This window comes from Falco punctatus, assembly GCF_963210335.1.
Source record: "Falco punctatus genome assembly, chromosome: 3".
Lineage (NCBI taxonomy): Eukaryota > Metazoa > Chordata > Aves > Falconiformes > Falconidae > Falco > Falco punctatus.
Window position 1 is genome coordinate 40,052,444 of NC_137582.1, and position 14,178 is coordinate 40,066,621.

The following is a 14,178-nucleotide window of genomic DNA, read 5'->3' on the forward strand; positions in this document are numbered from 1 at the left end:
AGTGCCTTTTGAAGCATCACACGCATTTTCTATCCCATTCCTTTCCAACATGGTCTGATTGTGGAAGACATTTCTCATTTTTTTGGGCCAACATACCTCAGTTTTGCCCTCCAAAAACTTTTACATGGCACCCAACACTGAGCATTAACTTTGAAATATTTTAAAGGTAGTAACATTCCACAGTCCCCGTGAACATTATGTATCTTGGTTTTGCAGACCCCTGTTTAGGAGACAGTGTGGTGGCCCAGTCTGACTTTCTGTACACTTTTGTATACATTCTGGTAACATGTATTAAAATAATAATCCCAGGGTTTGGTCAGATACTATTTTTTTCTGTTTACAAATTATAATTATAATCTTGGGCTGTAAATTGTATACCTACAAGTAAATGTAATACAAGTATGAGCAGGACAGAAGAACTGAGGGGAATAATGCATTGATTCTGAAATACTTTGATTTGTAGTTACTCACAGCAAGTGGGCATAAGAGTGCCCTATACAGACAGCGTTTGGTAGTTGAGGAGATTAGTCCTTTGCTCTTACATTATTGATGCAACTTGTAAAATACTCCTCCACATATAAACTGTTTTCTACTCCATACAGAACTGCACATGCAAGAGCTAAAGCTGATGCTGCAGATCAGGCTGCTCAGGCTGCTCGCCAGGAATGTGATATTGCAAGAGCAGTTGCCAGAGAACTTTCACCAAATTTCTACCAACCAGGTAATTGTGAACTGGGTTTTTTGTGGCTAGGTTTCTTTAATTGCAGTGAAAAGGTTTTGTGTGAAGGGAAAAAGTTGATTTCATTTTGAATGTTGTCTTTTATACAGAAACAATAATCATTTGTAAGTCATGAAGAGTGTACATTGCCCAAGGAGGCTTTGTTTTCATTTTTTAATCATTTGATGACTATTGCTTTGTATAAAAACAGTTGAGTGTTGAAAAGTCAGTATCAAGCATACAACTTTGCCGCAATACCTTCTTTGGGACAGTGTCAAAGAGATTTCAGAGAACATAAATTAAAAGAAATTTGGGTTATCTCTATAATGTGTTTTTTAGGGGAAAGATCCTTAGCTTTCTTTACTGTCCAAGGGAATTTTTGACAGTCTTGGTTAGCTAAGGCCTGAATCCTAGAGAATGCTTTACCATTATGCATACATATACATAACCTGTGAGGGAATCTTCCTTTGTTATGCCTGTGGTGTTCTGTGGAATGTTAGTCCCATACTCAATATATCACAGAATTAAGTCTGTGTCACCTATATCAACATTGCAACCCATTTTCACCTGTCATGTGGTTTGGAAAGTTGTAGAAAGAAGCATAGAGGGTTTTGCTTTGTTTTTCTGGTATCTTTCCATGAAGTTAATACTTTTGTGTACTGCTCTTTAGCTTAAGATTAGATAGATAAAATGGGACCCTATTTGCCAAATTAATGTATTTTCATAAGCTGGTCCTTTCTTTCACCTGTCAAATGAGTTGTCGTATCTTGTTACTTTTCAAGGATTTGCCTGCACTTGTATGCTAATATACGTTATCACTCTGAGATTCATTTTCACTTATTGTCATCTTCTGCACACACTTGTTTCAGACACAAACCCCTTTATTCTTAAATGTACCCATATGATGGATGCAGGCTAATATGACCCACAAAATCAAAGAACAGGAACATTCTTCAACATTTTCTAACAATCCATCTACTTCCTTCAATTTTTAGTATAAATGACCACTGTATATAACTTGTTACTAAATCATTACTGTCAGTGAGGTTAAAGAATACTTGTTTTTTCTTTATTCCAAGTATTTGGTTGTAGAGAGCAACCTGTGTGGTTAGGTTGCTCTTTTTCATTTAATTAATGCATAAGTCAAGGGCTGGTCACCTCATGCAAGTTAGAATCTCCATTCCCCTTATCAGTCTTGCAAACTTTCTTTGTACACGTCATGGTGTAAATTCATCTTTCTTGAACATAGCTGTCCAGAACTGTAGGCAAACCTCAACAGAACTATTTCCAGTAGTAAGACTTTACTAGCTTTTAAGTGGTATCAATATGTACCTTTCATGTTTGAAATTACCCCAATACAAACTCTACTGTAGACTTGTATTAGAGGCCCAATTACTCCTATGAGATACCCAAGTCGTCTTCTTTTTTCGTTACTTTATTCATCCATCTACTCCCAATTTATAGCAGCAGTTCATCAGTCATAAGATAAGAAGTCATACACTTAGCCATGCAAAGTACTACTAGTAACAGGGATCCTTTTGAAGGAAAGCTTGATAGACAATAGAAGTAAGAGGGAATTAAAGCACTTGGAATGAAAGTATTTCAAAGCTGCCAAACCCTTGAAATAAAGAAATGGCTAGAGTACTTGAGAGAAACAACAAACATCTGATGGTGTGAAATTTAACACCAAGAAATCCCCCAGATCAAGAATTTGTTAGGTTTCTTTTTTTGCTTCCTGCCACAGGATATGAAGTAGCATTGCTGACAAATTGGCGGAGATCTGGGGAGACAAGGTGTGGGATTCTTACTTTCCTTTCATTTAAAACTTTTATTCCAATTACAGAAGTAAAGAGTTTGTATCCCTTCCCCAAATGCAGCTGTATATGTTTACAATGATGTAACAAAACTTTTCTCAAAGTATATGTACTGTATTCTTTGTGTGGAAATGTCTGTCAGTTAGCTAGCTACCTATCAAAAGATAAATACTTCTTTTGGAGTCTATATTTTAAATTTCCTCTTTAATTTCAACATCGCCAAATACAGCATATTTATACACCTTTTTTTAAAAAAAAATTGCTATTCCCATTGCTTAAGATGGCAAGATGTTAACTAAATTTCAGTTATCCCAAATAAGCTGCAGCAAAACACCAGATGCATGCATCATTGTGATCCTTTCAAATGCTGTCATGTCAAAAATACATTCCATCCTCAGCGTTCTTGATTCCTTTTTCAGATACATTCTTTCTGAATGGTAACACTTAACCCTGAGACACACCTGTACACATATTTGCTTATTTAAGTATTTCCCAAGTCTCATGCTATGAGTGACAGGACAATGTTATCATTAGGTTTTTTCATTTATGGTAATAAAATAGATAAATATCTTTAAGTATTTACGTTCACTCACACAAACAGCAGTAAATATTTGCTTTTAAAATAGCATTTTGGTATGTTTGAATGAAAACAAGATAACCATTATTGCTTCCTAATAGCAACTTCTCAGTTTTCTTCTGTTGCTTGAGCTTTTTATTTTTACAGTATCTTTATATGTGTCTGTTAATGCTACTAAAAGGTAATGATAAGTATTGTATCTCAGTCTCTGAAACTATAGTTAAGAGAAAGCTTTCCATTGTGCAAAATTGTCTTGAAAATAAATTGTTGTGGGCAGAGTGTCATTTTCCTCTCATTGCTTGAACTGCTTAGTACAGTAGGCAAGCATGCTGCCAGCAGCAAATAAATGTAATATATCAAAGTATTTTGAAAGTTCAAGAGACAAAAAAAAGTGAAATAAAATACCTCTCTGTAAATAAGGTAAGCATTTTTTTCCGTCTTAATGAGTGATCTCTGCATTACCTGCAGCTTAAGTCCATTTAAATATTTGAACATCTTTTGATAAAGCTTTTAAATTTCACATTGTTAAAAAGCAACCTTCTGGGCTGTATAGCCTAGTATTACACACAATTTGTAATTACAGCAGATATTCATCACTCATTGTACCGTGACAGTTCTTACTTCCCAATTATTTTCTCTCACATTTCAGTTTTATGTTCATTAAGATACTCATCAGAAGCTGCTAAAGAGGTTCTAGCTTTGTAATGTAGTTTAAAAGGAGATTGAAAGGAGAACAAAATTGTAGGAAGCAAAGTAGCATCCAGCAGGTAGGAATAATAATGTCAGTCTGAATCGTGAATATCGAGGTACCGTAAACATCTTGAGATTTAGCTTTCCAAGTAACTGATTACCTTAATATTTGCATAGAAAGAAAGCAATAATGGTTGAAAAGGTCACTGCCATGGTGTGAGGACTTAAAAGATTACAGTGAGCTGTTTTCCCTAAGCTTGTTCACACTAGTCTCAGGCAAGACCCTGCTTCTACTTTTGCTGTTAGCAGAGATTTGGCTAGTTGATTAATATCTATGAGGATGATGTATCTTTGCAAAGCCCTACCCACAAGGCAATACGTTTTGTAGATTTAACAGAAAATTGCAGTCTTTATAGAAGCCATAGTTTACAGGCCTTTTATCACCAAATAAAACACATTTTGAGAAATCCCAGCTGTGACCTGTTTGTTTCCTCTGGGCATCACTAAACTTGTAGATGTGTCAAAAAAGAGCATACCAGGACAGGAAACAAATGAAACCTGAGTCATATCCTCATTCAAAGGAGTCATCCAGGGACAGTTTGAGATTGTCTTTGCTTAGAGATAAACAATAACTGCTGGTTTGTGTCTCTTGTTAAAACCTAGATAATGGCAAATGACTAAATGGGAGTTCTGTATCAAAGGTGTAACAGAGAAGAACGGCTTTTGACACCCAGTAAAAAGGGGAAATATTGTTCTAGTCTTGCACAAGGTTAACGGAGGCTTTGACTTACCCATTCATTCTAGATTCCACAGGCCATCTTTAGGATGTAGTCTTGTAAACACACTATGAGGAGGTAAGCTAAAGTATGAACTTGCACAGACTGGACAGCTAAGCCATAATTGTCTGTGTGCATATATATCCTGCAGCGAATGGATACTGCTCTTTCATTCAGTTTGAATGAATAACATTTGATTAAATGAAAGAGGGGTAAAACTACTTTGCTGCAGGGTAAGAGCAATCTGGGCACTTTACCATGGAGCAATTAAGGTCTGGAAATTCAGATGTGAATTGTTTTATGGCAGATTATTTGTCAGGCCAGCCAGCTGCCAGATGAACGTGCATGGCTCACCAGAACAATTTATCCAGCCTTTGACCTCCTAAACAAGGCATGAGAGAAATCAAGGAGCAGTTTATCAATTAATGCTCTCTAAAGGGATGGACAGAATCACTTTAGGTGAAATATATGAGCCGAGAACAAAGATTTTCTAATGAAAAAAAGTAAAAATTTGTTGGATTTTACCAGTACTTTTTCCTGTAATGTTTGGTTACTATTACAGTATCAGTGTTAACATGCTGAACATCACTAGTTTCAGAAATAAATATTTTAACCTTGTAAGTCAATTTCTAATGGACTCTAATGGCTTAAAGAGCAACTGTGCTTTACATTCTCTTTCGACCAGTGGTGCATGCCTGTACCCTAGGAATAAAACACATCCTCCTCATCTTCTTCCTCTCTGCCATCTCTACCTCCTCCAGTTCACAAAATGCAAGCTCCATATGGACAGGAAAGTGAGATTTCTGCCTGATCCTAATTAACTGGAATGTACTGGCTAAATGCATGTGGACCAGGCCAGATATTTTTATTTAAAAAGCAAAATACAATGAGCATTTTGCCTGATTAGAGTTACCAGCCATGCCATCGGTTTGTGCCTTAAAGCATACGGAAGCTCACTAGTTATTCTTAGTCATACAAGTGCCTCTTCGTTTTCTGAAATTATTCAACATACGGCTTCATCATCCTCACACAACTGTTGTTGAGATTCTTGCTATGGCATCTTTTCTCTACAATTTATTACTTCTGTCCTCTTTCTGCACAACTCTGGAGAAGCCAGAGCCTATAGAACTATCCTAAGGCATTTCTGTTGTATCTAATAATCAAAGAAAGAAGGTGTGTTAAAAGATATCCGTTTCAAGCTTTATTCTTGTTCTCCCCTTTTATAACTCTTGTCATACCACTCTTCACAACTTTACTTCCAAATTTATCAAGTCTCACCAAGCCCTAGGTACAGAATCCCCCACCCTTCCACATCTTTCCTCTTGCCCAGTGTGAGGTCCATCCAACTTGCTGGCAGCCTGCACCCATCCTGCCCCACTGCCATACAGCCATTCTGGCTCAACCCACTCTGCAGCTTTCCTGCAGGCATCTGAGACAAGAGAGACGTGCGTGGGAGAAGGAAGAGGAATGAGAGGTTGCAAAGGAGTAGCCTTGATTCTTTAGGATGCTTTCTCAAGATCTCCAGGATACTTTTGAGTCACATATTCAAATGATTTGCTAAGAAAAAAACGTGCATAATTAGTTTTGAGCAAACTTTAGTTTTTAAAACTAATAGCAGAGAACCACTTTCCTGCAGAGAGATAAAGCTGTTACAATCACTGTAATTTTCACAGGACTGCATTAAGTACTGGGCTAGCTAATTTGCATCTAGATACAACCTGTGGTTGTAAAAGCTACAGGGCCTGACTACGAAGCTAGCTGGATAGTCAGGTGACTAGCCTGGACTAGCTTCAGTGATGTCTCAGCTATGTTGCTATCTTGTATTTTCTTGACTTCTACTCTAGTTATAACTACCTGAGCTGCCACCAAAAGAGTGTTAATTACAGCTATAATCTGAGAGAAAGAGATTAGTGCTACCTCAGAGTTTTAATTGCCTCCTTTCTCCTGTTTAAAATTATTCATTTGCTCCCAAAAAGAACCATTCTTTCCAGGACATGGAACCTGCCCACTGTCAGCCTACTCCAGTAAATTTCTATATTGGTCTGTAGCAATGTCCATCAGCCAAGGACAAGATGAAGCAGGGCCTATCACATGGGAGTATTATCACTGTGTCAACATTTCCATTATAAACCCTATTTATAACTGCGTCATAAATATTTGTTCCATGTTGAAATTCAGCTAGCAAGGTCTGTAGTGTGAGAACTTCCCTTACTGTGCGAATTTTCTGTGGCGTATGGTGATTTGTTTCGAAGGAATTTTATTATATTATTTAAGGATTAAATTATTCTGAAAAAAAGGTTAGATTTCTCGTGTTACGTTTTTAACATGATATGGGTTACATTAGCACATCTTTACAGCTGTGCTGGTTACAGCGCCTTGCTACTTGACCACAAGCAGTTAATGCTTGCTGTGGGCATTTTTGCTGTTGTTTTTATAGGAAATGGGGACCAAGGGATGTATTCCAGAGGAAAGGGTAGATCATTAGAGGAAAATCATCTTTGCAGCTACATTCTAAGTTTTTCAAGGCCAGAGAAATAGATGGCTAGTATACATGGCATTTTATTCCAAGAAAGTCTGCAAAACTAAGACTTCCTTAGACGTAGAGAGAGTATAGAGAAAGATCTGAAAAAGGTAGATGTTATTCAGGTTATAGCCCTGAGTAATGTAGAGTAATGTAGTGTTGTATTGTTCAGTGTGATGCAGACATTCACACGGAGAATTTGGAGATGAAGTTTTCTACCTGTTAGTCCTGTAACAGTTATTCACATAGATCATAATCTGAACCAGGAGTCAAACCTGAAACTGAAACACAGCTGGCGTGGAATTGGTAATTGACTCTTTTTGTAAGGTGAGATTAAACAAGGTGAAGTTTATGAAAAGAGAAGGCAGAGGGACCAAGAACAGAGTAATCGGAGATTACCTTGTGAAGGTATAGTTAAAAAAGTTAAGGCAAAATGAGGTAAATAAAAGGATGGATCACAGACATTAACAAAGGAGAATTGCTCTGGAAGAGGAGGATGGCCGGCTGTGTCAAAGAAGGATGAGGCTAGAGTAATGATACTGAGATATGATTAAGAAATCAGCAAAGGCTTCTCAAAAAGTATCAGATGAAGAGCAGAAGGTATTTTGTCAGCGAAAATTGACAAACCATGAAGAGCATGGGATAGATATGGAGAAGAGAAGCAAGAAATTAATATTGCAAATTTAGAATTTAGAAATGAAAACTTAGAGCACGGAGGTGAAGGGAAGAAATGACACTGTGTGAGGTCAGAATGGTAAGTGGCATGATGGCTGGGGTTTCTCTTAAAATACAAAAGATCAAGAACATGTTGGGAAGGAAGCCAGAATAAGATGGAAGACTAAGCATATCACATGCCCTAGTTTTACCAGAATTAAATTGATTGTTGTATTTCTGTAGTTCTGTTATTTGCAGTGCAAAAGTCAGTTCTGTTAGCCCACTTCAGATTTTTAAGCTTCTTGAGCCCATTGCTAGATAAATTAATTTTGGTGGAAGTGCAGTACAGCTTAATGAATACTGTTTCTGAATATTGAAAAATACTGGATTAACCCTCTGCCTTCCAAGAAAATTCATAAAACCATGTATTTTAAAAGCAGTAAATTTGGAGTCTCTTCATTTTATTCCTGCTTTTGCATCTTTCAAGTTCATAATTTCAAGTGTATTTTCTATAAACACAGGGGGATAAAGGAAACTTCTAAAAAAAATGAAATCTAATGTTATTATATAATGATGAATCCCTTTGAAATATGTAGAGTTTAAGTAAAGGCTGTAATGCATATCTAAATTTGTGACTAGAATGAGTGGAGTCTAAAACTGTTTAGTTATTTCCATGTTACTTTTCCCATCTAAATCATTCAAATGTAATTCCAGTTGTTTGGCGACATGCATGTATTTCATGTCTTCCTGGTATTGAGCCTTATTGGCACATATTCCACAGGCATAAGAAGTGCTGACATCTAGGATCCAAGCCCTGGGCGTATATGCTAGGCTCTGCTTTTTTCTTTAGTGGAAGTGTGGAAGGGTATTCAAAGAAAAATGATGCAGGCACTGTTTCTTTGTCAAATAAGGATTTTAAAAGAGCCAAAGTTATAAGAGCTTCAGCAAAAATTTCACCCGGTTATTAAATTTACTGAAGAGCAATACCATTGTATCAAAAAGCATCTGACAGCTATGAATTATATTTTTCTCTTCCTAAAATCTCTGAATCATGTTATTTTGTGGTTATTTCAAGTTGCTTTTAATCTGAAGCTGACTGATCCATATCAGCAGAACAACTACTATGATTTCAGTGATTTCTAATATATATGTTAACCTACATATGTGGACAGATGGACCAGGAGCTTGAGGGTTGGTTTGTGAAAGAAAATTGTTCTCAATATATGATATCAAATTCTACAAAGACAATCAAATGCAAGGAAGAAAATCCTGCTACTTCCTCCATGTTTTTGGCCCAAGAGGCAATGTATCTGATACAACTTTTACAGTCTGTTAATGGAGTCTCACTGGGAGCTGTTAAAACTTCTGAAGTGGAATAGAAAGGCAAACCTAAGACTGCTTTGCAAGAGAAGAGTATATACTAAGAGAACAGTAAGTATTGAGCCATAAGTATTTTAACGTACAGCATGGCTGCGAAATTAGTTTCAGTTTTGATCCTGATATTCATCAAATATATTGTATTTTCCTGTTTAGCTAAAAGACAAAACATGAGGGTTACTAATCTGTAAAGTTTTCAGGAGACTCAAATGTGTTTAGATATGTTTCCTGTCTGATTGCAACAGGAATACTGGAGGTTGCTGATGAGAAAAAAAATAATAAATTAAGTGCAAAATGGCAGGGAGAGAGAAGCCTGATAAAGTTACAAGGAAATTAGTAATCAGTTCATTGGAGTCTTCACTAATGATTGTCCAAATACCATGGGTGATACTGGTAGTCATGGTGCATAGTTGTATAATAAGGTGAACAGCATATTATTTAAATCAGCAGGTAATAGTGAAGTGGTATGTTGCAAACAGAAGCTGGAACAGAGAAAAACTGTAAGGAATGATAGGACATGGCCTCAAGTTGCACCAGGGGAGGTTTATATTGGAGATTAGGAAAGATTTGTTCACTAAAGGGGCTGTCAAGCACTGGAACAAGCTGCCCAGGGAAGTGGTTGAGTCACCATCCCTGGATGTAGCACTTAGGGACATGGTTTAGTGGTGGACTTGGCAATGCTGGGTTAGTGGTTGGGCTTGATGATCTTAAGGGTCTTTTCCAACCTAAATGATTCTATGATTCTATGAAAAACTAAGTTCTCAGTTAACATTCCACATACAGCTGAAAGTAGGTGCTACCATTTACAGCAGTGATCACTCACCAAATGCAAGCCAGTTCACATTTAAACTGAAGATAGTGACTTGCTCCTCAAAGTGCCTTAAGAAGTCCTTAAGGACTGACAGCCAGCCAGTTGGAGATGAGATGTGAGCCCGCTCCTGTTGAGGTCAGCTGCCAGTCTCCCATGGAGCAGGGGGAGAGCCATGCACTTGATATGTGATATGTCAGGAGAAGCAGCTAATACTCTTCCAGGCTGTATATACAGAAGAAGCACGTCATGGAGAAGAAGGGTAATGGTCCCTTCTCTGCATGATTTCAGTCACACTGAATCTGAAATATTGTGTATTACTTTGGGCATCGTCATATTAAAAAGATATGGACATACTGGGAGAAATGTAAAGAAGTGTGGATGCTACTGAGTAAAGGCAGCTACTATACGACATTAAAGGTCTCTTTATATATATAAAAAATGCATCTTTTCAGACAGTATTCAGTTTTGATGAGAACAGAGTTATAGCCTTTCACTTCTGCCCATCATTTATGATAGATATAAAGGAGCTTAAAGAACGCTACTGCTGCAGTTAACATTTGCTAAATGTTCCAGTGGATTTTTTTCTAGTTTTCAGAAAAATGTTCCCTTGATCAGATGTTCATGTACCGTTCTTGATAATAGCAGTAAAACATACACTGACACTAGGTTCAGTCTTCCTCATGCCCCGGTGCAGCTCAGCTGAAGTAATGTAGGCTCTAGATTTTCTGTGAAAAAGCTAAAAACTTACCTTATCAGTTATCTCATATTAAGCAGTATGCAGGCTCAGAAGCATTCAAGTAGATTATTGTACGTGTGTTATTTAGCTGGGAACATTCACATGAAATACAATGTGTGTATATTATCTAGCCTGGAAAAATTAACCCTGTCCTAAATATAGAAGCCATATGCAACACCATATAATCTTGTCAAATATTTTTTGAAGTTCTGTCAGTATTCATCAACAGAGTTAGGGTAAGTAAAGCAAGCTATAATTAAGATTCCTGGTCATGAGCAATTTCTGTGTCCCTAAGCTGATGTCCCATGTAAATGAGGTGTTAGAGCTGCCCAGCACTCATAGTGCTGTCAGGTAGGATAAATCTGTTATATTTGTATGATGGGTACTGAATCCAAAAGTATAAAGGCCTACACACTGTAATATGCTATGTAGATACAATTATGAATTGTGCCCTGTTTTGCAAATGTTCACAGCTACTTCAGTTACCTACTAAAGCAATCACAGAAATGGAGCAGAGATTGGATTTACAGTCAGAATAAATACATTGTTCTTACTTGGTGCTGACTGCAGGAAGTTTTTGAATTCATTAGTCTATTCTTTCCTGCCTTCAGATCTTTCAGTGTGTGTATTTCTATTCTATAATGATGCATTTAGAAACCTTTGAGGAAGAAAATCTTACTTATAGGGATTCTTTTATCCTTAATTATGTTTCAATTATTCATTGGAGGATACAGAAATGCAAAATACAAAAATACTGTTTATGTCTTATATTCAGGTATGTTAATGGTGGGATGACTGAAATTAATTTCAGATTTGGAGGAACTGACAGGAAGGGAAAGAAGAGATAGTCTAGGTTTTGTACAGATAGGAATTACATTAACATCTATGTTTTGTCATCCTACTGCTAGACTCACGAGTTTGTGGTGTTGCATATGATTTGAATTGTTTGGTGGAAGTCCATTTTGTTTGTTTTTTACCATTGCTGTTGCTAGCAACTCAAGTCAGTGTGCTGGAGCAGATGTTTTGATATTTTCAAGAAACATTGTGAGATAACAGTGCCATATACTTTTAAACAGGTACCCGTGTGAAATGCAGAGACACTGGCAGTAGTCAGTTCACAGACCACACTAATAGTTCTCTTGTGCTGTGTAAACATTACAGCAGAGTGGACACAGAGACATAACAACTAGCCTTGGGTTTGGCAAAGTGTATGCGTGTCTCTATGTGTAGCTAGTAAATAAGTAAATTGGCACTCTTGATCTTTGTCTAGTCCATGACAGGAAGAATTTGATGGTTTTGAGAAGGCCCGATCATTTTCATTGATGTCAAAACCAGGAAAATAAAGCACTGACAGATATTTTAAACATGGTAGATAGGTATTCTAAGAATATGTATGTTTGGTTTTGGAGTTCTTCTGCATGAGACACGTAATAAGCAATTCCTACCACTGATTTCTTATTGTAGGTGCTTATCTTTACTTAGCAAGAAGGGAAGGTTGTATTTAAGGCTGCATTAAAACCTGCTTGTATTCAGTGATGCTGCCTTTTAAAGGTAGAGTATTTGTGTATTCTAACTTTTACATTGCTGAATGATGATGTGGCATTGTCAGGTTGTGGCAATAGTATAGTATCACATTATGTGCTTGCTATCTTTGTGTTATATTTTTAGGTCATGTCAGTAGTACATGGTTTGAAGGACAGCAGGCTGCCAGATCAAATCACAACAGTTCATAAAATAAATACATGTAGACATCACTCTCCATGACGTTCATGTATCTAGTAAGTAACTGTTGGCACATGCTAGTTTCAGCGTTGCCTTCAGTGCAGTAGGAGAAAGGATACTAGGAGTACTGCTTAAGGAAGCAGCAACGCTAACAACAGAGTGAGAAGCCCTAGAAGTGTAAGCTGGAGAAAATTTCAGCAAAGGGAAGGTATTTTCATGGCTGGAGGAGGAGGAAATGAGGAGCTGGGACTAAGAGTGAATGAAGAAAGATTATAAAGCATTCCAAACAGTAAACACTGTATTTTAGAGTATTTTCAGATCATGCAAAACATGCGCTCTTGTGCATGGTTTCATTGTAGTTTGCTTTCCTAGGCAGCCATGGTTCTTCCATGCTGGTGGTATTAAGTCCAGGGGAAAAAAGAAAGTATTGTAGGGCAGCCAAATGGAATTTAAAAATTAATCCAGGCAGGTTTGGGGAGGGGGTGGGGGTGGGGTGGGGGGGTGGCGTTATTTGCCCCTTGCTAGGGAAGCTGCTTACTGGCATTTAAAATGTTGATCATACCGCATCAAAATGCAGGTGCTATCAGAGGCTAAAAGTTAAAGCAGGCATCCAGACTTAGATTTCTTTTACATCTCACCAGATAGTGTCAACAATCCCTTCCATTTCGGTTCTTCATTCTCTTTTGTGACATGCTTTATTTTTAAACTTTAGCACATGTGTGATTTTATTTTCTAAAGCATTCTTAAGTACAGTTAAGGAGAGCCATTATTCCAGCTGGCATAACCAACTTTAGATGCAGCCAAAACAGGGCAACAGGGCCTACATATGTCATTTTGAATTAAGGAATTATTAAATAACATATGTATGCATCACTAGGAGTAGGGCATTTCTTTCTAGGGAAATCCCACCTCCAATTTGGCAATCAAGTCAGGTGCCCTTTTACTGTCTGGGGGCCAGAAATCTTACATACCTTGCTGCACGTTGACCCAACCATGAAGCAGCTAGACTGTTCCATGTTCTAGTGCTGGGGCACTGTATCCAGCAGAAGAGTGCTGCAGATATCTGGGGTGATAAGCTCCTAAACTACCACCAGGAAGCTTTTCTTTACCAAGAGGGTGTTCAAACACTGGAACAGGCTTCCTAGGGAGGTGGTCGATGCCCCAAGCCTGTCAGTGTTTAAAAGGCATTTGGACAATGCCCTTAATAACATGGTTTAACTTTTGCTCAGCCCTGAAGTGGTCAGGCAGCTGGACTACATGATCATTATATGTCCTTTCCGACTGAAATATTCTGTTCGATTCAATTCAATTTGATTTGATTTGATTCAGTTCATATCTCAGTTAAGCAGAAGTGATATCTCAGAGCCCCGTGCCTCTTTATGCACCTTTCCTTTTATCCATCAAATTCTCTATGGCTGTAATCCTTATCCCTTAATTTCCAGCCCTATTCAGTCCCAGTTCAGTCTGCCAAGGTGGCAGACAGGGCTGCCAAGCATTACTAAAACCATAACCTTATCTCTGCTCCACCGAGTTCATCAGCACATTCTGCACATGGCATTGCACAGCACTCCATCCTTTTGGCCTGAATTCAAGCCAGCAGCCTAGCAGTTAAAAGCCGCTTTTTTTCCCTGTTATCAGTATAACCTTCAGACAAATAAGAATAAGACAGAGGATGTACTAATGACATTAATTATGGTTCTCACACACACATCTCCATAATGAAGTCATAATAATAAACCCTATCTTTCTAAAATTTTGTGAATATAGTTATTTGCACTTTTG

The 14,178-nt window shown here is 37.6% G+C and overlaps 1 protein-coding gene across 5 annotated transcripts in view; it reads left to right on the forward strand.

Moving 5' to 3' along the window:
- JPH1 (junctophilin 1) overlaps positions 1 to 14,178 on the forward strand; it is an 84,138-nt gene that overhangs the window by 53,146 nt on the left and 16,814 nt on the right. For all 5 annotated transcript variants that reach the window (XM_080381424.1, XM_080381423.1, XM_080381425.1 and 2 more), the window contains exon 3: positions 603 to 721. In XM_080381424.1, the coding sequence (XP_080237550.1) occupies positions 603 to 721 (119 nt within the window). The remainder of the gene's footprint in view (positions 1 to 602; positions 722 to 14,178) is intronic.